The following is a 25,316-nucleotide window of genomic DNA, read 5'->3' on the forward strand; positions in this document are numbered from 1 at the left end:
ATTTTTTTTTCTTTCAACTTTTTGATACAAAAAAAAATAGAAATTTTCAAAATTTTTTTCTTGATCGTAGTCCATTCGATGTATTTAAGTATGGTGATTAAAACCTCGCCAGGTTTTTTTGTTTCAAATGAACCAATCAGCTGATATCATGGAGGAAATGAAAGTCAATTTTTTTCGAGGCGGGTGTCTTTAGATCAACTATAACTTCAATTCTACTGAATATTTTTAGCTAAAAATTTAACTGTATACTCTTGAAATATGCAAAAATGAATTGTAAAAAGTTCAAAGTTCTATCGCTCCATTGGTCTTTACAAAAAAATCCCAAAAAAATGCTCAAAAATCAGGACATCGAATCACACTGATAGAAGGATTTGTTTGTAGTTAAAAAAATTTGTTAATATTTAACAAATCATTTATTAGAAACCACTTTTTAGTATTAAACAAATATTTCTTAGTATTTAAAATGATTTGTTTGTATTTAATAAATCTGATATTAATTTATTAAATATTAATAAATCTTTCTGAATACTAAAAAATATTTGTTAAGGACTAAAAAGTGCTCTCTAATAAATGATTTGTTAAATATTAACAAATATTTTTTACTATAAACAAATCCTTTTATCAGTGCAGAAAACCCCCTTAAAGTAAGACCCAGTTATTGACACTTGCAATTTTATTTTAATTAAAAAAAAATAAACCAACTTTAATAAATTAATAAATATAATTTTTGAATTTGAAATTTTAATATTATTGATTTTTTAAGAACATTTTATTTTTTTAATTACAATAAAATTGCAAGTGTCAAACAATTAGGCCAGTGTCAATAACTGGATCTTTTACTTTATTTTAAAGAAAATATTTTTAATAAATTTTCATTTAAAATTCTAAACGTAAAATTTTAAAAATAAAATTTTTTGATAATTTAGAAGTTATAAAAATCCAAAAAATTGACAGATTTTTGTTAATTTAAGTACCATAAAAAATTAATTAATTTAATCAACTGTTAACGACGTTCGTCAATTATTCTTCCTTTGGATTCTGTCCAGCTGATTGATCCTCATCCAGGTCTTTGGAGCAGTCACCGACTCTCAAAACTTTGCTCCCGTCGATCAATATCACGCGGAGTTGATTTTTCTCCGAGTGTCAGGCTGATTGGAGCTGCGAGGGCGAAGTCAATTCGTAGAACTGGAAGCTCAGTTCTTCGCCGAACAAGTGATCTGGGGTTATTGTTTCGGGTTCGATAAAATTAAGACCCAGAGCCGAAGGGTTGAGATCTGTGACTAGGTAGCTCTCCCCAATGAGCCCACACTCCTCGGCGACGACTTCTTTGGCCACTGGGTTCAGGAAATCTGTTCCCGTTTGCTTGTTGGCGCTGAGCTCCAGGTGTCTGTGCCCGGTTTCTGGGTCCTCTCTCTGGACTGTCATTATCGGCATCAAGTACTGCACCTGTACTTCCTTCTTTATGCCGTTCAGTATTTGCTCTGCGCAGTGCTCGAGGCTTATTGGAGACAATACCTCCGGTTGGGTTATACTTGCTGTTGCTGCTGCTACTTCGTCAATTGTAACATTGTTTCTAAAAAAAGAAAATTTTTTAATTTTTTAGGAGAAAATTTGAGAACAAGTTATTCTGTAGAAAATTTTTGGAGTGGATAATTTTTAATTGAAATTCACTTCATGAAATATTTTATTTATTATTATTGATATAAAAACCGCGGCCTAAATTTTTTATTTATTTTTGTTAACTAAATACGAATGAAAATTGCTATTATCAATTAAAAAATTACAAAATGCGCTGTAATTTCTTAACTATTGACCTTTTTAAAGATATAAGCTCAACCCGATGTTACACTCATCAAGAGCTTTCATTTGAATACCCACATCAATTTTTCATATATACATATATATAATATATATAAATATATGAAAAATGATGTGGGTACTCAAATGAAAGGTCTCGATGAGTGTAATGTCAGAGTGAGCTCATATCTTTGAAAATGTCAATATTTCATAAGATATATGTTAAAATTCACTGGACTTTCTTAACTATTTACGTTTTTGAAGATATAAGCTCATCCCGATGTTATAATCATCAAGAGCTTTCATTTGAGTACCCACATGCATTTTTGATATGTTTTTCATGTATATATATATATATATATATATATATATATATATATATATGTAATATATATATTAGGGTGTGCCAAAATGTAACTTCCGTGGAGAACCTTTTAAAATTGGAATTTTGAGTTCCGCTTTTAACAGGGGCTGCGTTTGGGCATTTCCTGAGATATTTTGGTGTGAGACGATGTAATTGATTTTCATAGAATTTTTTAACAGAAGCTTAGTTTGAGCATTTCCGGTGAAAATTCATAATTTGGCCGGAAGTACCCAATTAAATCTCCTGTTAAAAAATTCTATGAAAATCAAATACATCATCTCACACCAAAATATCTCAGGAAATGCCCAAACGCAGCCCCTGTTAAAAGCGGAACTCAAAATTCCAATTTTAAAAGGTTCTCCACGGAAGTTACATTTTGGCACACCCTAATATATATATATATAAATATATAAAATATATGAAAAATTGATGTGGGTACTCAAATGAAAGGTCTCGATGAGTGTCACTCCAGGATGAGCTTATATAGTAGAAAATATCATCAGTAGACAAAATACGACGTCATTTCTTAATTATTGACATTTTTTAAGATATAAGCTCATCCTGATGTTACACTCATCAAGAGGTTTCATTTGAGTGTCCACATGTATTTTTGATATATCTTTCATATATACATATATATAATATATATAAATATATGGAAAAAATTGATGTGGGTACTCAAATGAAAGGTATTGATGAGTGTAACATCAGAATGAGCTTATATCTTTAAAAAGGTCAATATTTCACAAGATATATGTTAAATTGCACTGTACTTTCTTAACTATCGATATTTTTAATGATATAAGCTCATCCCGATGTTACACTCATCAAGAGCTTTCATTTGAGTACCCACATGCATTTTTGATATATTTTTCATATATACATATATATAATATATGTAAATATATGAAAAATTGATGTGGGTACTCAAATGAAAGCTCTTGGTGAGTGTAACATCAGAATGAGCTCATATCTTTAAAAATGTCAATAGTTCTCCAGAAACAAGGTAATTTCTTAATTATGTATCTAGGAATAGAGCCCTTTCGAATGCAGCCTAAATCAATTTCATTACAGTTAAATAAAAATTTGCTTTTTTTTTTTTAATTAAAATCTACGTATGAATATATATTTTATACCTAGCGTCATTATCAGCAATACTTTTGCTTTGTCTCCCAGAAATCCCAGGTATATTTGTCAGCAAAGGCCGAGGTCGCATTTCGTTTCGATTAGCGATTGTCCAAAGATGTCCTGCGCCATGAGGCGCTTTAGATCCTTTTCGAAAGTGAGGGTTGATCGATAAGTTATGTCTCACAGAATTTTTCCATCGGTCATCATTGCTTTTGTAGTACGGAAAATGTTCCCTAGTAAAAAGCAAAAAAATAAATAAATAAATTAACCACCCATAAATTTATTTCGCAGGAAGTATTTAGTAAATAAACGTTTCAATTGACAAACTCAAAATTTCAATTGCAAAACAATTCTCAACTCTCCCTTCTAAGTAATTTACTTCACCTGGCTGCCGTTCGCACGCTCGACTGCAAGCGAACTTATAAAAATTTTTACTTCTCCTAAAACTAAATAAAAAGAAGATAACGAAGTATAGAAAGAACAGAAATTATTCCAACAAGAGTAAGACATCATATTAAACAGCGATGATAATTTGAGATAATATTTTCACCGGAAGAAAATGATAAAAAACAAATACATAAATATTGTCTCGTGTCTTAAAATTAAAGGCCCGAAAGCTCAATAGTGCGGCAAGTAAAGTGGATAGAGGGTACGAGGGTGAGTGGTACGGCTTGGTACCACCACCCATCACGGACAATGGTACCAGCAGGTACCACTCAATAGCCTGCACCCCAACTATCTTAAATCACCCGATCTATAATTTTATACCGATTCTCCGTAATACATTCGATGCTTTTAACAATTCAATACTTAATACTTAATACTAAACACTAAATATTTACATTTCTCCCATAAAAACACTCACGATATCCATTGATAAATTGCTGATACTGTCAATTCACCCCGTTCTTGCAAAGCGTGTTCTATTAGCTCAGTGTATGTAAACGGCGGTTTCTTCAGCCCGCCATAACGCTCCGAGTACTTTGGATTGTTTAATAACCCGCTGGGAACACTTGGTTGTTTTTGTACTGATTCATCAGCAAGACTTTTCTTCAAGCTTTGGTACATTGATGCGTTGTCCGAGCAATTGAATGGTTGTCGGCTTTTGGTTGCTAAAAAAATTCATTTTACTCTTAAAAAAAATTTATTTTGACAAAATTTATGAGAAATTTATTTGTTTAAAATTTTTAAATATTTTATTTCTTAGTTAAAATTTTTTTAAAGCATCTTTCTTGTTTTAGAAAAAAATAATTTTAAATAAACTTAAAAATTTTTAATCCAAATCTAGAAAATTTTTTATTTCTTCAGTAAAATAAAATTGTTTAAAAATTTCAATAAATTAATTTTTTAATTTTGTTTTAATAATAAGAGCCTATTTTTGGGCATATTTAGATAAAAAATTAACATTTTTTAATTTTTATGATAAAAAATATTGTGAAAGAAAAAAATAAAGATTTTCAAAGATTTTTTGCCTTTAAAAAATGGAAAAAATTTTGGCTCTCTTGTTTTTGAATAAAATTTTTAGTTTATCTTTTTTTGATGTTTTTGATACATTTTTTTTTTTTTAAGTACATAAAAAAAAATATTTATCAATAAAATCAGAAATTTCGTTTAAAAAAATGAAAATTAAAATAGATGACCCCATTTTTGGCCATATTTAGGTGAAAAATTAACATTTTTAATTTTCTTTTTATTCTTCTTTTTTTTTACCAAGCATTTATGATAAAAAATATCGTGAAAGAAAAAAATAAAGATTTTGATAGATTTTTTGCCTTCAAAAATTGGAAAAAATTTCGGCTCTCATATTTTTGAATAAAATTTCTATTTTATCTTTTTTTGATTTTTTTTTTTAAGTACATAAATAACAAACAAAAAAAAATTGAATATCACAATTTTCTAAAAAAATTTGTTAAAATTGTGATTACCAACTTTTTTTATGTATTTCAAAAAAAATATCAAAATTAAAAAAAAAAATTTCGTTCAAAAAAAATGAAAATTAAAATAATTACCAAATTTATTTAAAAAATTCAATCTTTAGAAGCTCTAATAAAATTCCGACTTTTTCAATAATTTTCTAAACTTGGTTTAATATTAAAAAAAAAATTTTCAAGTGTCAATTATAATAATTAATTAAATATAGAAACTTTAGTTTATATAAAGTCAAACTATTATTCAAATCTTTCACTCTGTCAAAATCTTCATTGTAAAAATTAAGTAGCCCTGTTATATGAAAATTAAGTTAGCCGACGTTTATAATTTTTTCATTTTTTTTTCATTAAAGAAATTAGAACAAAAAAATATTTTTTAAAAATTAAACTGGCAGTTTTTTAAGTTATTTACAAATGAAATTTTAAAAAAATTTTTTTATAATAATTTTTTCAATGAAAAAAAAAAATCTAAAAATTTTTAGATGTTGGCTGACTTAATTTTCATCCCTGTTATTGGGTTTATGTATTGGCAAAAAAATAAATAAATATCTGCCAATTTCTCATAATTAAAAAAAAACTAAATTTTCTCAAAATAATTAATCAAAAATAAAAAAACAAAATTTTACGCACTGGTAATTATTTTGTCATCAGGTGCTTCAATTAAAGAGTCAAGTTTAAAATCCAATAACCAGGAAAGATTGCCGTCTTCTTCATCCAACTGATTGTTATCATTAAAATTCCTGTTACTTTTATTAACAGAATTTTGATGAAAATTATTTGTATTGTTACGATTACTGTTATTATTATTATTTTTATTATTTTTATTAATACTATTAACTTTAACTTGTTCCTCAGGGACTTCCCAGTAAGAAAGAACAGTTTCAAAATCCCCAGTAATATTCTGAGCGTCGTTTAAAATTTCAGGTTCAATAATATCCGAGGACTCAAGCTGGATAAAGTCCGACTTTTCGAAGTTCTCCATGTCCCAGGTCCCGTCGACGACGAGAACTTCTAGCCGAGCGACGGATCCAGGGTTAGAAGAAGGTTCCTGGATTGAAGCGACAAGCGGAAAAGAAGAAGTAGCCACACTTATATCCATCGGATCGTCATTTAGCTCCATTGAGTGGTGTTTTTTCGTGGACTGGCAGATTTCTTCGCAGAAACTATCGATGTCCAGCTCGTCAAAGGTCCGACGTTTCCCGCGCACTGTCTCGGATTCATTACTCATTTCTGAAGACGGTCCGATCATTTCTTCACTATCAACAAACATTTTATTACTTTTTTGTGAATAGTAATAATTTGGTTTTTTTATTTTTAATGATTCTCCGACATACCTTGGAGCTACTCTCGGATATTTTATTAAATCATTTTTTTTTTGGAAATCACTTGGTAATTATAAGAGCACGGTAATTAGCGCACTAGTTCAGAATTAATTAATTGATAATTATTTTTTAATTTATTATTTATTATTTATTATTATTGAAAATTTATTATTCATCGGAAGAATCAGTTTGACAGCGCGATCAACTTCGTACTGTAGAGTACCGTCGTTTGTTTCGTATTTCGATTATTCCGCGGCACCCCAAGTCTACGTGCATGCATGCGCGCGCAATTATTTTTTATAATTTATTAAAATTTTTTAATAAATTTATTTAATTAATAGAATTTATTTTTTAAGAAAAAAAAATTTTTTTTTAACTACTTTTAGAATAAAATTTTATTTTTTTTTTTGTAATTAAAAAATAAATTTACGGTTTAGTTTTAATATTACTTTTATTATTAAGATATTTTTATTTTGGTAATTAATATTTGAATGAATAAATTCATGTATATTTATTTTGTTAAATATTCAATTTATTTGAAATTATTTTTTTAAAATGAAGTCGGGGAGAATTTTATTGGCTAAGAATTTTTGTAACACTTTTAGTTTCAATTCTGGCCACCAGGTGACAGTTCTTCAGCGAAAATGTGAATTTTAAAGTTAGTGCCAAAAGTTACTTGGAGTAGGACAAAAATTATTAAAAAAATATTTTTCTCCTAAAAATTTTCCAAAAATAGTATTTTTGGAAGTGATATTATTGTATGAAACAAAAGTTATGTATTTAGTGCGTGATAGGTCTTGGATTGATGAAAATTAACTCAGCAGATATCTGACATTTTTTTTTATTTTTATGACAAATCAATTATAAAATACTAGCAACCTTGCAGTCACTATGTGACTACCGTGACTTGTGAACTATAAATAAATAAAATTTCGTGTTATTAAATAATGATTTTTGTTAAATTGCACTGTACTTTCTTAAATATTGACGTTTTTAAAGATATAAATTTATTCCGATGTTATTTTCATCAAGAGCTTTCATTTAAGTAAACACATGCATTTTTGATATTTTTTTCATATATACATATATATGATATATGTAAATATATGAAAAATTGATGTGGGTACTCAAATGAAAGGTCTTGATGAGTGTAACATCAGAATGAGCTTATATCTTTAAAAATGTCAATAGTTCTCCAGAAAGAAGGTAATTTCTTAATTATTGATATTTTTCAAGATGTAAGCTCATCCTGATGTTAGACTCATCAAGACCTTTCATTTGAGTACCCACATGCATTTTTCATATATTTTTCATATATACATATATATAATATATGTAAATATATGAAAAATTGATGTGGGTACTCAAATGAAAGGTCTTGATGAATGTAACATCAGAATGAGCTTATATCTTTAAAAATGTCAATAGTTCTCCAGAAACAAGGTAATTTCTTAATTATTGATATTTTTCAAGATGTAAGCTCATCCTAATGTTAGACTCACCAAGAGCTTTCATTTGAGTACCCACATGCATTTTTATATAGTTTTCATATATACATATATATAAATATATAAAATATATGAAAAATTGATGTGGGTACTTAAATGAAAGGTCTTGATGAGTGTAACATCAGAATGAGCTCATATCTTTAAAAATGTCAATAGTTCTCCAGAAACAAGGTAATTTCTTAATTATTGATATTTTTCAAGATGTAAGCTCATCCTAATGTTAGACTCATCAAGAGCTTTCATTTGAGTACCCACATGCATTTTTATATAGTTTTCATATATATACATATATATAAATATATAAAATATATGAAAAATTGATGTGGGTACTTAAATGAAAGGTCTTGATGAGTGTAACATCAGGATGAGCTTATATCTTAAAAAATGTCAATAGTTCTCAAAATACAAGGTCATTTCTTAATTATGTATCTAGAAATAGAGCATTTTCAAATTTAGCCTAAATACTTATTATCATAAATTGATTATGGGTGAGAATGATATGAAACCATGAAAAGGCACATTTTATTATATAAATACACTGGCCACATAATTTTGCTTACTCTCTTAATAATATTGAAATTTTATTATTAAATAAAATACAAAAATTATCAAGTGAGTGGTAAATTAAATTTCATGATTTATTCAATTTTCATAAAAACCTAAAAAATTAACAATATCAACAAAATCATCTTGCATTGTCCTAATTATTATGATTACAGCTGCAACTTTTTCAAATAAAATAAAAAAATTTTATTGGACTACGTAAGTAATTGAGGTTTTATAAACTAAAGGTATTTAATTTAAAAACAGCCTACTTCACTCCATTAAAATCTGCTAAATTCACATTACTCTCTTCAGCTTTAGCTTTAGCTACACTAGCGCTATTTCGGTGAGTTTAAAAGTTGTAAATTTCTGCCTACAGCTGGACATCTTTAAAGTTGTTGTCCCCATATAAGACATTCTCGTGTTCTCTGCCCTCCATACGGTGAGACAGAGAAAACCGTGAAAAGCAGAATAGAGAGTACATAACATATAACATAAGTACTATATATATAAGTAGTAGTAGTAGTAGTAGTTCGCAGACAGGAGACAATTGGAGTGTCCATTGGTCTGGATGGTGGCGGCGTACAGTGACGTGTGTGACTGTGTGTTGACTGTTGAGTATCGTCGGTGAGCGGTTGGAAAGCGGTCGGGTCGGATCATCGAAGCAGGGAGCAGAGACCGCATTCTCTTTTTCACCAGCCAAGTGAGTAGAGGTGTGTGATTGCAAGAGGTGTCTTGCGCCGCCATCGGCCATTGTCTCATCGGACATGGAAGCCTACCAAAATGGCAGAAGTCATGCAGATGTTTCTATTTATATATAAATCAAAATACCGCCGGAAAAACCCCTGGAGAAATGATAACAGGAGCAAACTGCTGTCTGGTATACCGTGTATGTTTTTATGGATAGTTTTATTGTGGGTCGCGGTGCTATGGAGCACAGCGACAGCATCATCGTCTTCTTCTTCGTCCTCATCCTCATCAGAATCAACATGCGATTCCATCAATTGTGTCAACGGTAATTGTGTCAATGGTAGTTGTGTCTGTCATGATGGCTGGCAGGGTTCTGCTTGTCAGTACTGCAGTGGAAAAATCAGGTAAACTCATTTACTTTTTATTTTTATTATTGTTAATATTATTATTTTTATTATCTGAGGTTTAACTTTATTTCCCGTTATGTTAATCATTAACATCACACCCGTTAGCACACATTCACACTCTACCAACAGTCTATTTATTTTACTTGCCATCTGATAATTTATTTATTTATTCATCACCAATTTCGATTTATTTAAACTCTAAATAAAATTATGACATTAAAGTTAAAAGTCACTTGATCATTTTTTAATTTTATTTAACAAATAAATTTTTTCTGAAAAATCATTTTTTAAAAATTGTATTTTTTTTTATTTCTACATCTCAATTTTTTCTTCACATAATTTATTTGTTAAAAACATTATATTAATTATTAAATTTCTGCTAAATTAATTCTTATAATAAAATTTAGAGCCGCTGGATTCATGAAAATTAAGTTAGCCGACATTTAAAAAGTTTTTTATTGAAAAAATGACCACAAAAAAAAAAATTTTTCATTTGTAAAAAATTTTAAGTGCAATTTTTAAAAAATATTTTTTTGGCTAACTTTAGTATCATCTGGATTTTATTTATAACAATTGACAGCTCTAACAATTTCATCTTGCATTTATTTGTCTATAATTATATGTCATATTTTAATAAAAATAAAGTTAGCAGACACCTGACAATTTTTAGAATCCTTTTTATTAAAAAATTTATAACAAAAAAATTGTCAAAAAATTCCATATCTAGAAAATTTAAAAAACAATGCATGGAATTTTTTAGAATATTTTTTTAGATCTAATTTAATGAATAAAAAAAAATTTTTTTAATTGTTAAATGTCTGCTAACTTCGGTATCATATATTTTAATGAAAATTAAGTTAATAATTTATAGAATTTTTATTTTTATTGAAAAAATTATTACAATAAAAAATTTCATTTGTAAAAAACTTGAAAAATTATAAGTGCAATTTAAAAAAATATTTTTTTTTTTTTTTTAATTTAATTAATGAAAAAAAAAAAAAACAGAAAATTAAAAATGTCGGCTAACGTTAGTGTAATCATATTTTATAGAATTAAAAAAAAAATTTTTTATCATAATTTAAAAATTAATATGAAACTAAAATTAGCCAGCGAAAAATTTTTACTTTTTTTTTATTATTTGAAATAGTAACAACAAAATATTTTTTAAAAATTGCACTATAGTTTTTCAAATTTTTTGCATGTGGAATTTTTTTATTTCAATTTTTATTTGCACTCTATTTATTTTATTTGCCATCTGATGGCTTCCATAATTCATTCATTACCAATTTCGATTTATTTAGACTCTAAATAAAATTTGGAGCTGCTGGATTTTATTTATAACAATTAACAGCTCTAACATTTTCATCTTGCATTTCTTTGTCAATAATTATACGACATATTACATAGAATTTTGTTAAAAGAAAAATTTTTATTATAATTTAGAAATTAATATGAAATTAAAATTAGCCAGTGAAAAATTTTTATTTTTTTTTTTTTTTATTAATTGAATTAACAATAAAAAATATTTTTAAAAAATTGCACGTATAGTTTTTCAAATTTTTTGCATGTGCAATTTTTTCTTTTAATTTTTTTGTAATAATTTTTTCAATAAAAAAAAATTCTACAAACTTTTAGATCTCAGCTTACTTTATTTTCATAAAAAATTAATATGAAACTAAAATTAGCTGACAGCGAACAAATTTAATTTTTTTTTATTAATAGAATTAGTAATAAAAAAATATTTAAAAAAAATTGCACATATAGTTTTTTAAATTTTTAGCATGTAGAATTTTTTCTTTTAATTTTTTTGTAATAATTTTATTAATAAAAAAACTTCTGAAAATTGTCAGCTGTGCTAATTTTATTTTCACAAAATTAACAGATATTTTTTCAACTAATAAATTATTAAAAAATTTATTTAAATATTTCTTAGTAATTTATGATTAAAAAAAAATTTTTTTATACTTTTAAAAATAATTTGTATTGCAAATAGTGATTAAATAATTTATCAGTATACTTATTCATAGTAAAAAAAAAAAAAATAAATAAAAAAAGGACTTATGACACGTATAGAATATTTAAATGTTTTGGTAGATACAAAGTTAATGTAAAGAAGAATAAATAACGAGGTGTGTATATTTTTCAGGCTGACAGCAGCGTCGGGGAGCATCCACGATGGAGCTGGGAATTACTCGACAGATGTTAAGTGCTCGTGGCTGATCGAGAGCAGCCAGAATTCCTCAATTCGGATGCATATTGAAGAATTTGCGACAGAATGTGGCTGGGATCACTTGTATATATACGACGGCGATAGCGTTGAGGCACCGCTACTTGGCGTATTTACCGGATTGATGCACAAGGATGATTACCACATCCGTCGGGTTCCGGAAGTAATAGCACGATCTGGCAGCGTCTTCCTACATTTTTATTCCGACGTAGCTTATAATATGAGCGGATTTAATATTACATATAAAACTAATGCTTGTCCTAGCAGGTAAACTTCATTTTATTGATTTACTTTTTTTATATTATGCGTTACAAGATTAAGTTACGTAAAATATTAATCTTTTATATTGGATATAAGGTACTCGCATATAGATTGCTCAGGAAATGGTGTTTGTATTGAGGGAGTTTGTACTTGTGATGCAACTTGGACTGGCGAAGCCTGTGATTCTCCGGTTTGTCCCAATAATTGCTCTCAGCATCACAATCAAGGCGAGTGTGATCGTGAGAGACATCAATGTATTTGTTTGCCGGGATATAAAGGTAAAAAAAATAATTACTAAGTATTTATGCATTTTTTATCATAAAAATTGAAAAAAAAAAAAAACTCCGGTCTTATCATAGAATATTTTATAAAATTCTTGGAATATTTATTATTATTATTATTATTATTATCATATATTTTTTATTTATTTTTTATTAATCTTTTTAAAAAGTTTATCTCTATTCTTTGGTTGTTTTTTTTTTTAAATTATTCAATGGTGATAAAAATAACTCTCTTGAGAATTTTGCTTAAATATTTAAATTTTTATTAGATTAATAAAGATGTCGGGACTTACGAAATATTTCAAATAAATTATTTTATGCAATGGCGGAGAGACTGAAAACAAGTTTTATAATTTGTAATTAAATTACAAATGAAAAAAAAATTTTTTGACACAATTTTATTGAGTAATAAGTATCTAATATTTTTTTTTTATATAATTCTTTGTTATTACATCTTTATTGTATTTATAGACGTTTTATTATCACATGGTTATTTAATTCGTAGCGGTGTAAATATGTCAATAAAATTGTGTTATAATAACATTAATTGAGACCCTGGTCATATAATATTGAATGTAGATCTATTATCAAATGAATTATTTTTTTAACTTTTTTAAACTCTTTTTTTAGACACAATTTTATGGAGAAAGTTTAATTGTAGTTGTTAAAAAATTTTATAGTAAATTATTTATATTATTAAGAGAATAAGAAAAATTTTGTGTACAGGATATTCATATGATAAAATCGGTTTTTTAGTGAAATTTAGTGAAAAGGTCTTGACTTGAATTCGTGCCTTTTCAAGGTTTCATATCATTCTCAAGGATAGTCAATTTATTATGATAAGTATTTAGGCTGCATTTGAAAATACTCTACTTCTAGATACATAATTAAGAAATTATCTTGTATCTTGAGAACTATTGACATTTTTAGAGATATAAGCTTATTCAGATATTAGACTCGTCGAGACTTTTCATTTGAGTACCCACATCAATTTTTCATATATTTAGTATATTTATATATATTAAATATATGTATATATGAAAAATATATCAAAAATGCATGTGGGTACTCAAATGAAAGCTCTTGATGAGTGTAACATCAGGATGAGCTTATATCTTTAAAAAGGTCAATAGTTAAGAAAGTACAATGCAATTTAACAAATATCTTGTGAAATATTGACATTTTTAAAGATATAAGCTCATCCCAACATTGCACTCATCAAGAGCTTTCATTTGAGTACCCGCATCAATTTTTCATATATTTGATATATTTATATATATATTACATATATGTATATATGAAAAATATATCAAAAATGCATGTGGGTATTCAAATGAAAGCTCTTGATGAGTTTAACATCGGGATGAGCTTATATCTTTAAAAAGGTCAATAGTTAAGAAAGTACAATGCAATTTAAAAAATATCTTGTGAAATATTGACATTTTTAAAGATATAAGCTCATCCCAACATTGCACTCATCAAGAGCTTTCATTTGAGTACCCACATCAATTTTTCATATATTTGATATATTTATATATATATATATATGAAAAATATATCAAAAATGCATGTGGGTACTCAAATAAAAGCTCTCGATGAGTGTAACATCAGGATGAGCTTATATCTTTGAAAACTTCAATATTTAAGAAAGTACAGTGCAATTTAACAAAAGTCATTATTTAATAAATCAAAATTTTATTTATTTATAGTTCACAAATTACAGACGTCCCATAGTGACTGCAAGGATTACATTTCTTATTTTTAAAACAAATAAAAATTATCAATAAAATTGTGTCTAAAAAAAAAGAAATTTTTCATTATAAAATAAAAAAAATCTATTAATAATAACAAATAAATTTATTTCCAAATTACAAAAAACAGGTTCAGACTGTAGCCAAAGAGTGGAACGTGGTTACTGGGAAACGATATCATACAATGACTTTTCCCCAGAAGGCTCAGCAAGTCACTGTTCAGTGGTCTGGCGTGACTCATTGTACGTAGTCGGCGGTGAAAGCTTTCATAAATCCAAGATGATATACGTTTACGATTTCAATGGAAACGTTTGGGAGACACCACACATCGAGGGTATGCGTCCAGCGCCGCGATACGCGCACTCATGTGTGTTATTTGGTGATAAAATTTACATGTACGGCGGGGTAATTAAGAATTCAACAGTAACAAACGAACTGTGGGCGTTCGACGTATCCGCAAAAGTCTGGGAGAACGTAACAGTAAGGCACAATTGCAACAACAAAACAATGTGCGGTCCCCTGAAAGTAGCCGGCCATACCGCCAATTTAATCCACAGTTACGACAAGAGCGAAAAGATGGTGGTAATCTTTGGACACTCGCCTCACTACGGCTACCTGAACATCGTCCAGGAGTACTCCTTCGGAACCCGCGAGTGGAAGATCGTCGAGACCATGGGGTTCCCTGTAAAAGGCGGCTACGGACACAGCTCCGCATATGATCCCCTAACCAACCTCATCTACGTCTACGGAGGGTACGTCTCCGAGTCTCAAAGCACGCAGAGCTTAACCAACCGGATCTACTCCTACCATCCTAACCACCGAGTCTGGAGACTCTTGACTTCAGCTCCATCTGCTAGATTCTTCCACACGGGCGTTTTTATAACCGGGGGCCTGATGATCGTCTTCGGAGGCAACACTCACAACGACACGATCCACTCCCACGGCGCTCTGTGCTACTCTGCTGACACAATCGCCTACGACGTGACCTGCGACGCCTGGCACAACTTCCCAATGCCTCCAGAAATGTCTAATCTCCCGAGGTACAGCCACTTTTTTTTTATTAAACTAGGAATTAAGGCGCGCTTCGCGCGCCTTAATTTTTTGACCTCTAAGGAATCGGTGAAAGGTTAACTTGAGCCAAGAAAATATTTTTCTTCTTAATTATTTTCTTGAGCAAAAAAAAAATTTTTTTTTGACAAGAAATTTCACTTATTGCAACAAAATTAATTCTCTTGCTTTAAGAAATACGTATCTTGATCCATGAAAATTTATTTAAGTCAAAAAAATCTTGTTGTTTTGAGAAAATTCAGCCTCTTGCTCCAAAAAATTTAGTTCTTGATAGAAGTAAATTTTCTTGTTTTGAGAAAATTTCTCTGTTGCTCCAAAAAATTAAATATAAAGATAGAACTAAATTTTCATTACTATTTTTATTGATTAAAATGTCAAATGGGAAAATCAAATAATATTTCATCATTTTTTTCATTCAATATGTATAATTGCACGCTAAAATAATATAAACTGGGTATCAAATATTCAAGAGAAAAATTTTCTCCAGGTGAGAAAATTTTTTTCTCAGCTGAAGTAGGTGGCGCTGCTTCCCTAAAGTATCTAAAAATCTTGATCAAATATAAAAATTTATTGTATCAAGTATTTATGATAATTTGAATTAAGAAAAAATGACTTCCACCAAGAATAGAATTTTAAAAAAAATTTTTACTTCGGCCAACACAACTTCGGTCTTCCTTCAGGCACCCGACAAATTTTCTTGAGCCAAGAATTTTGTTCTCAAGTCAAGAAATTTTTTTTCTGTGCACATTTTTGCGATAATTCGATACTTGGTTAACTTCACTCTTAGTTTAAAATTTCATCTAAGGTAAAAGTCCCAATTATTGACAGGAGTCTAAGTATTGACACTTGAAATTATTTTTAAATATATTTAATTATCTGTAATAAGAATAACTATCATTTAAATTTTTATTAAATTCTAGTTAATTAAAAAATTGAAAAAAATTACTGTCAGTTCAAAATATTAGATATTAATTATTAAAAAAAAAAAATAAAGAAAGCAGCAGTTCATCAAACGAGCTTACGAGCGTCTATTTTCTTAACAACTTTGGTTAGAAAAGCAATTTTTTTAAATGCTGAGTTTAAATTAATTTCTTTATCTAATTATATAATCTTTTTTTTTTTTTTTTTAATTAACAATATATGAAAAATTTATAAAAGTGAATAATCAAAATTAATTGTATGCTTTATAATATTTAAATAATAGGTATCAATAACTAGTTGATAATTTTTAAGTTGAATCTCATATTGACAGCCAGTCGACAGCTCTATGACGCCTTTTTTTTTTACTTGAACCTAAAAAATTTACTGTAAGAGTTTGAACTCTTTTGATTAAATAAATTATTTTTAAATTAATTTTTATATTTTTAATAGTAATTAATTATTTATGGAAATTATTATTAATAAACTTTAATAATATTGATTACTTAATTATAAGTTTCGATAAATAAGAATAAGCAGATAATTCGAAGCATGCATCGTATAGGTGTCAATGATTGGGGCTAAGGTATGTCAATAATTAGATCAATCAGTTTTTTAACCCGTCAATAATTGGTGTATCCGAATAATCTATTCAATTATTTAAAATTAATTAGTAAATATCAGTGATTATCATTTTAAAATAAGAAATTGATTAGTAAAAACATTACTTGAGACATTACCATAAACAAAATTCAATATTGATATTTAATTGCTCAAAAAAAATCAAATCATAACTTTGTCTTTTATAGTGTCAATAATTGGGGCTTTTACCTTATTTTAACTCAGAAGATTAGTTTTTATTTATTGTTACTATTTTTCTAATTACATTTTTCAGTTATAATCATTACATGTTAACAATATGTATTTATTTGATATTTGTGAATTCTTAGGGAAAAGTGGGTAAAAAATCCTATTTAGGTTTCGTTGTATTATATAACCATAATACTTAGCTCTACTTCTTATAAACTATGTTTATCTTACACCTATTTACAACATTAAAATTTTTTACAGGTACGGCCACTCAGCAACAGTCTTCGAAAAATCAATGTACATATACGGCGGATTCGACGGACAAATGTTATCAGACATGTTAAAATACACCCCCGGAAGCTGTTCTAATTTAACACCACAAACCCAGAACTCGTGTCTGATCTCCAGGTCAGGAACCAAGTGCATCTGGGACAAGCAGAGAAGCGAGTGTCTGCACGTAGCTGATGTTCCTCGTGACATACTAAGAACAGATGATGTCCACGATGGAAGATACATGCAGTGCATCGACGACACTCAGCCCAGAGGAATGACTTCACACAAAGAACTCTGTAAATTACTTACTGATTGCACTGCCTGCGTCCAAACTTCTTACAACTGCGTGTGGTGTGGAAAGAGCTGTGTGTATGAAATGTGCAGACGCACTGCCAATGCTCCTCCTCTTGCGGGAATTACCACTTTAGAAGAATGCGACGCTCACACTGGAGTCGAGTGTCTTCAATTGCACACTTGTCCAGCTTGCTATAATAATATAAACTGTCACTGGTCGTGGTCCAACGGTCCAGATCGTTGCAAGCCTACGCCCAAAATTCGTGATATAAATATCATGAATGGGTCAATCCAGGCTCAAGCTCAGCGACTGTCTTTAGACACTTGCAGAAGTCCGTGTGTTGAGTACACTTCTTGTAGGAATTGCACAGAGTCTGATTGCATCTGGTGCCAGAATGAACACAAGTGTGTTGATAAAAATGCGTACCCGGCTAGCTTTCCTTATGGACAGTGTAGAGAGTGGACTACTAGTGACTCGAGGTGTCGGGCTACGGAGACTGGTCGTGAGTGGTGCAGCTTTTATTCCTCGTGCTTGAGCTGCAGGTCAGACCCTGGCTGTGGTTGGTGCGATGACGGCTCTAATACTGGCAAGGGAAAGTGCATCGCTGGAGGAGCCAGAGGGCCCAAGATGGGCAGTTCTGAAGACACTTGTCCGATTGATAGGTGGTTTTTCACCAAGTGTCCAAGCTGCCAGTGCAATGGGCACAGTACGTGCTATCCTAATACCACTGAGTGCATAAAGCCGTGTGGGAACTTAACTCGAGGGGCTCATTGTGATAAATGTATGACTGGGTACTATGGCAGTCCTCTCAATGGCGCTACTTGCCAGCCTTGTTCTTGTAATGATCAGGGGACTGAGTGTACTAGTGAAACTGGGAAATGCTTTTGTACTACTAAAGGAATCATCGGAGATCACTGCGAAAGGTGTGATGTTTCTAGTCTGTATAATGGAGATCCGACCAAGGGTTCCTGCTTTTGTAAGTTTCTTTTTAATTTGTAATGTATTTTATTAAATATTGACGTTTTTGGAGATATAAGCTCATCATGGTGTTATGCAAATCAAGAGCTTTCATTTGAGTACCCACATGCATTTTTGATATATTTTTTATATATACATATATGTAATATATATAAATATATGAAAAATTTATGTGGGTACTCAAATGAAAGGTCTTGATGAATGTAATGTCCAGGTGAGCTTATATCTTTAAAATTGTCAATATTTCACAAGATATTTGTTAAATTGCAATGTACTTTCTTAAATATTGTCTTTTTTTAAGATATAAGCTCATCCTGATGTTACACTCATTACGATCTTTCATTTGAGTACCCACATGCATTTTTGATATATTTTTTATATATACATGTATGTAATATATATAAATATATGAAAAATTGATGTGGGTACTCAAACGAAAGCTCTTGATGAGTGTAATGTTGGGATGAGCTTATATCTTTGAAAATGTCAATAGTTTACAAGATATTTGTTAAATTGTACTGTACTTTCTTAAATATGGACATTTTTTAAGATATAAGCTCATCCTGATGTTACACGAATCAAAAGCTTTCATTTAAGTACCCACATCAATTTTTCATATATTTATATATATATTATATATATGTATACATGAAAAATATATCAAAAGTTCATGTGGGTACTCAAATGAAAGGTCTTGATGAGTGTATTGTCGGGATGGACTTATATCTTTAAAAATGTCAATATTTCACAAGATATTTGTTAAATTGCACTGGTATTTTCTTAAATATTGTCTTTTTTGAAGATATAAGCTCATCCTGATGTTACACTCATCAAGAGCTTTCATTTGAGTATCCACATGGATTTTTGATATATATTTTTCATATATACATATATATAATATATATAAATATATGAAAAATTGATGTGGCTACTCAAATGAAAGCTCTTGATGAATGTAACATCAGGATGATCTTATATCTTTAAAAATGTCAATAATTCTTAAGATACAAGGTCATTTTTTAATAATGTATCTAAATATAGAGCATTTTTGAATGCAGCCTAAATACTTATCATAATAAATTTTTTTTTTTAATGTTATTTTGTATTTTTAGTAGGCGAGCTGGAAAAAAAAATTTTTTTAATCTATTAATTTCATATATTTATATTCATGATTCGGGAGTACGTTATTAATATTCTCAAAAAATTAAGATTTTGTAGTCCAAATTTTATGTTTTTTCTTTATTTTTCTCCAATTACAACATTTTGTCAATTTTATTTTTTATACAAAACTTAAAAATACATTTAAATTACAAATAATTATAAAAATTACATATTAAAAAAATAGTTCAAAACAACTAATTAAAAAAAAAAAAACATCAGTAATTTTTAAAATTCAAATTTAATTAGAATTGTATTAATAGATAAATAAATAAATTTATAAAAAAATTGATGAAACTTAAAATTTTCCTTAGCTTTGATTTGAATTAATTTAAAAAAAAATATGAAATGAGTAATTTGAATTTATTCACTTTTAGTAATACATAAATAATATAATAACGATATATTATTTGTCTTGCAGATGACCTTGTTATAGATTACCAATTTACATTTAATTTGAGTAAAAAGGAAGACCGGCACTATCGAGCGATAAATTTTAAAAATTCACCATCTAAACCTGACGTAGACGCTGAATTTTCCATAACTTGCTCGGTACTTGCCAAGATGAACATAACAATAAAAAAGGGCAATAGTCCAGAAAAACCACTTCTTCTCGGTGCCAATTGTACGACGTATAAACATCGTTTCAGTAAGGCTGACTATAATTTTGGAAATGAAGATAATAATACGCAAACGACATTTTACGTTTACGTTTACGATTTTCAACCACCACTGTGGATCCAAATATCATTTTCTCAATATTCTAAATTAAATTTACAACAATTTTTCATCACATTTTCTACGTAAGTATTATCAATGGTATTACTTACTATTTAAGGCATCAACATTTACAATAGCTTAATTTTAATTTAGTTTAGTGAATAATTAGAATTAGTATTTATGATAGATGATAGATTTAAAGTAAAGACGCGCATCACATCCGATCATTCGCATTAGTTTTTATTATAATAAATCTGAGGCAGTACTAACTTGTAAACTAGAGATTACATGACACCGCACAGGTGCTTCCTTGCTTTGCTGTTGGTGGCTGCTGTCCTGTGGAAGATAAAACAAAAGTACGATATGTACCGGAGGCGTCAGAGACTGCTGGTAGAAATGGAGCAGATGGCCAGCCGGGCTTTCAGTCAAGTTCTTGTTGAAATTGAGAGGCGAGATGTCCTCTCGGATCCTGAGCGCAATGACTTAGATGCATACAATGGTCAAAAGAAGAAAAAGGTTTGTTTAAGATTTTTTTTTATTAAAAAACTTTTTTTTTTCTATAATAAATTTGAGAATTTATAAAAGTAAAAATCTAGTTGAGAAATGCAAAAAAATTTTTTTTCAACATTCGTCCTTTTAGCTTTAAGAAAGAAATGTTTTAAAGTCAAAAGAGCGTGTATAGAAAATAAAAATTAATGATAATTTTTAGAATTTTTGTAACAAATTATGGCAATAAAACTACAAAAAAAATTGATATGTAGATTAAAAAAAAATTGTATATGAAATTTTTTAAAAATGATTTTTCAGTATAAATTTGTTTGTTAAATAAATCTAAAAACTTTGCAGCCACTGTGTGACTTCCGTGACTTGTGAACTATAAATAAATGAAATTTTACTTTATTAAATAATGACTTTTGTTTAAATTGCACTGTACTTTTTTAAATATTGACTTTTTTAAAGATATAAGCTCATCCTGATGTTACTCTCTTCAAGAGCTATCATTTGAATACCCACATGCTTTTTTGATATATTTTTCATATATACATATATATATATATATATATATAATATATATATAAATATATAAAAAATGGATATGGGTACTCAAATGAAAAGTCTCGATGAGTGTAACATCAGGATGGGCTTATATCTTTAAAAATGTCAATATTTCACAAGATATTTGTTAAAGTACACTGTACTTTCTTAACTATTGACATTTTTAAAGATATAAGCTCATCCTGATTTTATACTCATCAAGAGCTTTCATTTGAGTACCTACATGCATTTTTGATATATTTTTTATACATACATATATAATATATATAAATATATGAAAAATTGATTTGGGTACTCAAATGAAAAGTCTCGATGAGTGTAATGTCAGAATGAGCTTATATCTTTACAAATGTCAATATTTCACAAGATATTTGTTAAATTGCACTGTACTTCTTGAACTATTGACGTTCTTAAAGATATAAGCTCATCCTGATGTTACACTCATCAAGAGCTTTCATTTGATTACCCACATGCATTTTTGATATATTTTTCATATATACATATATATATATATATAATACATATAAATATATGAAAAATTGATGTGGGTACTCAAATGAAAGGTATCGATGAGTGTAATGTCAGAATGAGCTTATATCTTTAAAAATGTTAATATTTCACAAAATATTTGGTAAATTCCACTGTACTTTCTTGCACTATATTTTCCACATATACATATATGTAATATATATAAATATATAAAATATATGAAAAATTGATGTGGGTACTCAAATGAAAGGTCTCGATAAGTGTAATGTCAGAATGAGCTTATATCTTTAAAAATGTCAATATTTCACAAGATACAAGGTCATTTCTTAATTAAAGAGCGTATTTTTTTTAAACTTAATTTTTAATTAAATTTAATAATCAACAATAAATATTTAGGATGCTCCCAGTCCTATTGCTTTGGAGCCGTGCAATGGAAACAGAGCAGCAGTTCTGTCTCTGCTAGTCAGACTACCAACCGGCGGCGAGGCGTACACGCCGTCAGGGCAAAGTGCTGGATTAGCTGTTGCGTCAGCTCTAGTCACACTGGGTAGCCCTCGAAGGCCTTCGCAAGAGTTAACAACAAAAGAGCCCAAAAAAACCCGTAAATCTGCCAGTCAACATCCCGATTCAACTTGTATTTAACGATTAATACACCTACAGGTAATACACAAATATTTTAAATTCACCGTCTGTGCATTTAATTCACAGGGATTATCTCTAATACATTTTGTTATTATGTCGCCGGTGAATTAAACATTCAACCGGACGCTCCTCTTTAATCTAATCTTTTTTATTTCATCCTCTTTAACTTTATTATTCAAATACATAGACATTAATATGTATTACTAAGAGCTTCCGAGCTTGTTCAATCGATTAATTTTTTATTATTATTATTATTATTATTATTTTTTTTTTTACTCTCTGACTGCCTTAATATGTCTTCTCTGCCGTTATTATTTTTAATTATTGTAATTTTAGCTTTATTATTTTTTTTTTAAACACTTCCATATTTTTGGTTATTTATAAATAAGTTATTAATTAAAAATTAAAAAAATTGGCAAGAGATTATTATTGATTTTGTAGTATTGATTGGATTATACCAGTGTCAAAGATCAAATTGTATAATATAATACGACACTAGTGTTTTAGTTATTAAGGGGGTATTCTGGTCTAGAAGCATGAAATTTCAGGTAATTTTTGAAGTACCATAAAAAAAAGGCAATAAATATTTTTATGATCCATTTTTTATAAGTTATTTATTAACATTATAAGAATACAAAAAAAAAAATAAAAAAAGTTGAAAATTCAAAAAATTAACATCTGATGAAGTCCAACCCTCCTAACAATCGGAAACAAAAAAATAAAAAAGATTACACGGAAAAAAGTAAACTGTAATAAATAACAGTCGATTTATAATAAGTAATGATCAACTGGTAAAAATTACTATTTCAAACAGTAAAATCATGATTTTAACAATCACTTTATAATATTTATCATTTAAATGCTACAATTTATTATTTACATGGAAGAAAATACTATTTCAAACAGTAATATTCGCTGTATAAAAGTCCAAAATTTTTAAGTATTATAATTAAGAATTTTGACTTTGATATTTATCATTTGGTCCCTAAAAAATGATCGCATATCTTAAAAATATAAAATACAGTTACTAAATTTCTATACAAGCATCGTCAATATTTACAGAGTAAAATGGTAAATTTTAAACGCAACGCTAAAAATTAAACTATAATTATTGATTTGCTTAAACTGGTAAAATATATATTTTAAGAGTAGAATTTTTACTGTTTCAAATGTTAAATTCTCCGAGTGTGAGACCTTCCCCTTCTCCTCATAGTATAGACTATATATTGAAACGGCAATTTTTACTGTTTAAAACTGTAATTTTTTAAGATGAAAGAGTCGTTATTTACTACAGTGACAGCTACTAATCACATTTTTGATATTAAATTATAAATTGTGGCTTTTACACTTTCTACATTAAGTTTTGTAATATTTACATTAGTGCCACTCCAATGTCCGCTGTACTGTTTGAAACTAAAAAAATTAACCGGAATTCGAATGAATTTTACAGTTTACTTTTTTCCGTGCAATAATTAAGAATTTTTACTTTGATATTTATCATTTGGTACCTAAAAAATGATCGCATGATATCTTAAAAATATAAAATACAGTTACTAAATTTCTATACAAGCATCGTCAATATTTACAGAGTAAAATGGTAAATTTTAAACGCAACGCTAAAAATTAAACTATAATTATTGATTTGCTTAGACTGGTAAAATATATATTTTAAGAGTAGAATTTTTACTGTTTCAAATGTTAAATTCTCCGAGTGTGAGACCTTCCCCTTCTCCTCATAGTATAGACTATATATTGAAACGGCAATTTTTACTGTTTAAAACTGTAATTTTTTAAGATGAAAGAGTCGTTATTTACTACAGTGACAGCTACTAATCACATTTTCGATATTAAATTATAAAAATAAAGTTTAGAAAATCCAAAAGTGCACGACTCATAATGCTCATTTAATGATGAAATATAAAAAAAAAAAAAAAAAAAAAAAAAAAAACTTTAGTCGTTCAAAATTAATTGCCGAAAAAACAGCTGTAGTAGGAAGGTACTGCACAAGCGCCCCTGGTGGAATAAAATGTACATAATATCTATAGATATAGATATATCACCATCCATGTTAATTTTACATGGATATATTATAATATATAGATATACAGTCTTGCAGTTTTCGTTTTTTATTAATTGTAATTAAACGACACTGAATTAATTAACCATTCGCATTCAGTGACCTACAATCGTCGATTAGAATTAAAAAAAAAAAAATTTAACTCAAATAATTGATTTTTTCACAAGTTACAGTGTTTCCGGGGTTTCATACATGACGGACAGGAAAATTTTTTGACCTATTTTGATGTTTTTTTCCGTTTCTATTGCAGTAAATCAATTTTTAGAAAGTATGGAATTAATCTCCATTAAATTATCTCGACAATAGTATGCAAAATATCTTGATTCCGTGAACTAACAAGGCTATAATATTAAAAATAGTTGCTAAAATGAGGCGAAAAAAATTTTTCGATCGTAAAGCACTCTCTGATGCTTCGCATCATGAGGCGTGCAATTGTGGCTTTTACACTTTCTACATTAATTTTTGTAATATTTACATTAGTGCCACTTCGATATCCGCTGTACTGTTTGAAACTATAAAAATTAATCATAATCCGAGTAAATTTTACAGTTTACTTTTTTCTATGTATAAATCTAGAATAATGTTGCTATAGTTGGAACTACGGTCATCCCCAAATTTCTATTTT

General features: G+C 28.5%; 2 protein-coding genes across 3 annotated transcripts; one reads left to right on the forward strand and one right to left on the reverse strand.

Annotated features, from left to right (window-relative positions):
• Nucleotides 1–959: 959 nt before the first annotated feature.
• Nucleotides 960–6,596, reverse strand: LOC123271399 (bromodomain-containing protein DDB_G0270170-like). Its single transcript, XM_044737706.1, has 4 exons — nucleotides 5,848–6,596; nucleotides 4,155–4,401; nucleotides 3,298–3,522; nucleotides 960–1,573 (listed from the first exon to the last, which is right to left on the reverse strand). Exons 1-4 carry the CDS (start codon nucleotides 6,485–6,487, stop codon nucleotides 1,144–1,146), a joined length of 1,542 nt encoding a protein of 513 aa, XP_044593641.1. The 5' UTR covers nucleotides 6,488–6,596; the 3' UTR covers nucleotides 960–1,143.
• Nucleotides 6,597–8,956: 2,360 nt separating this feature from the next.
• Nucleotides 8,957–23,199, forward strand: LOC123271422 (attractin-like protein 1). 2 transcript variants are annotated; one of them, XM_044737742.1, is made up of 8 exons: nucleotides 8,957–9,684; nucleotides 11,834–12,181; nucleotides 12,272–12,453; nucleotides 14,338–15,247; nucleotides 17,265–18,547; nucleotides 20,129–20,510; nucleotides 20,709–20,943; nucleotides 22,369–23,199. In XM_044737742.1, the coding sequence occupies exons 1-8, from the start codon at nucleotides 9,374–9,376 to the stop codon at nucleotides 22,612–22,614; spliced, it is 3,897 nt and encodes a 1,298-aa protein (XP_044593677.1). In that variant the 5' UTR covers nucleotides 8,957–9,373; the 3' UTR covers nucleotides 22,615–23,199. The 2 variants fall into 2 exon arrangements, with proteins under 2 accessions (XP_044593677.1, XP_044593678.1); XM_044737743.1 differs by having other exon boundaries at nucleotides 20,730–20,943.
• The last annotated feature ends 2,117 nt before the right edge of the window (nucleotides 23,200–25,316 follow it).

This window comes from Cotesia glomerata, linkage group LG9, assembly GCF_020080835.1.
Source record: "Cotesia glomerata isolate CgM1 linkage group LG9, MPM_Cglom_v2.3, whole genome shotgun sequence".
Taxonomy (NCBI): Eukaryota; Metazoa; Arthropoda; class Insecta; order Hymenoptera; family Braconidae; genus Cotesia; species Cotesia glomerata.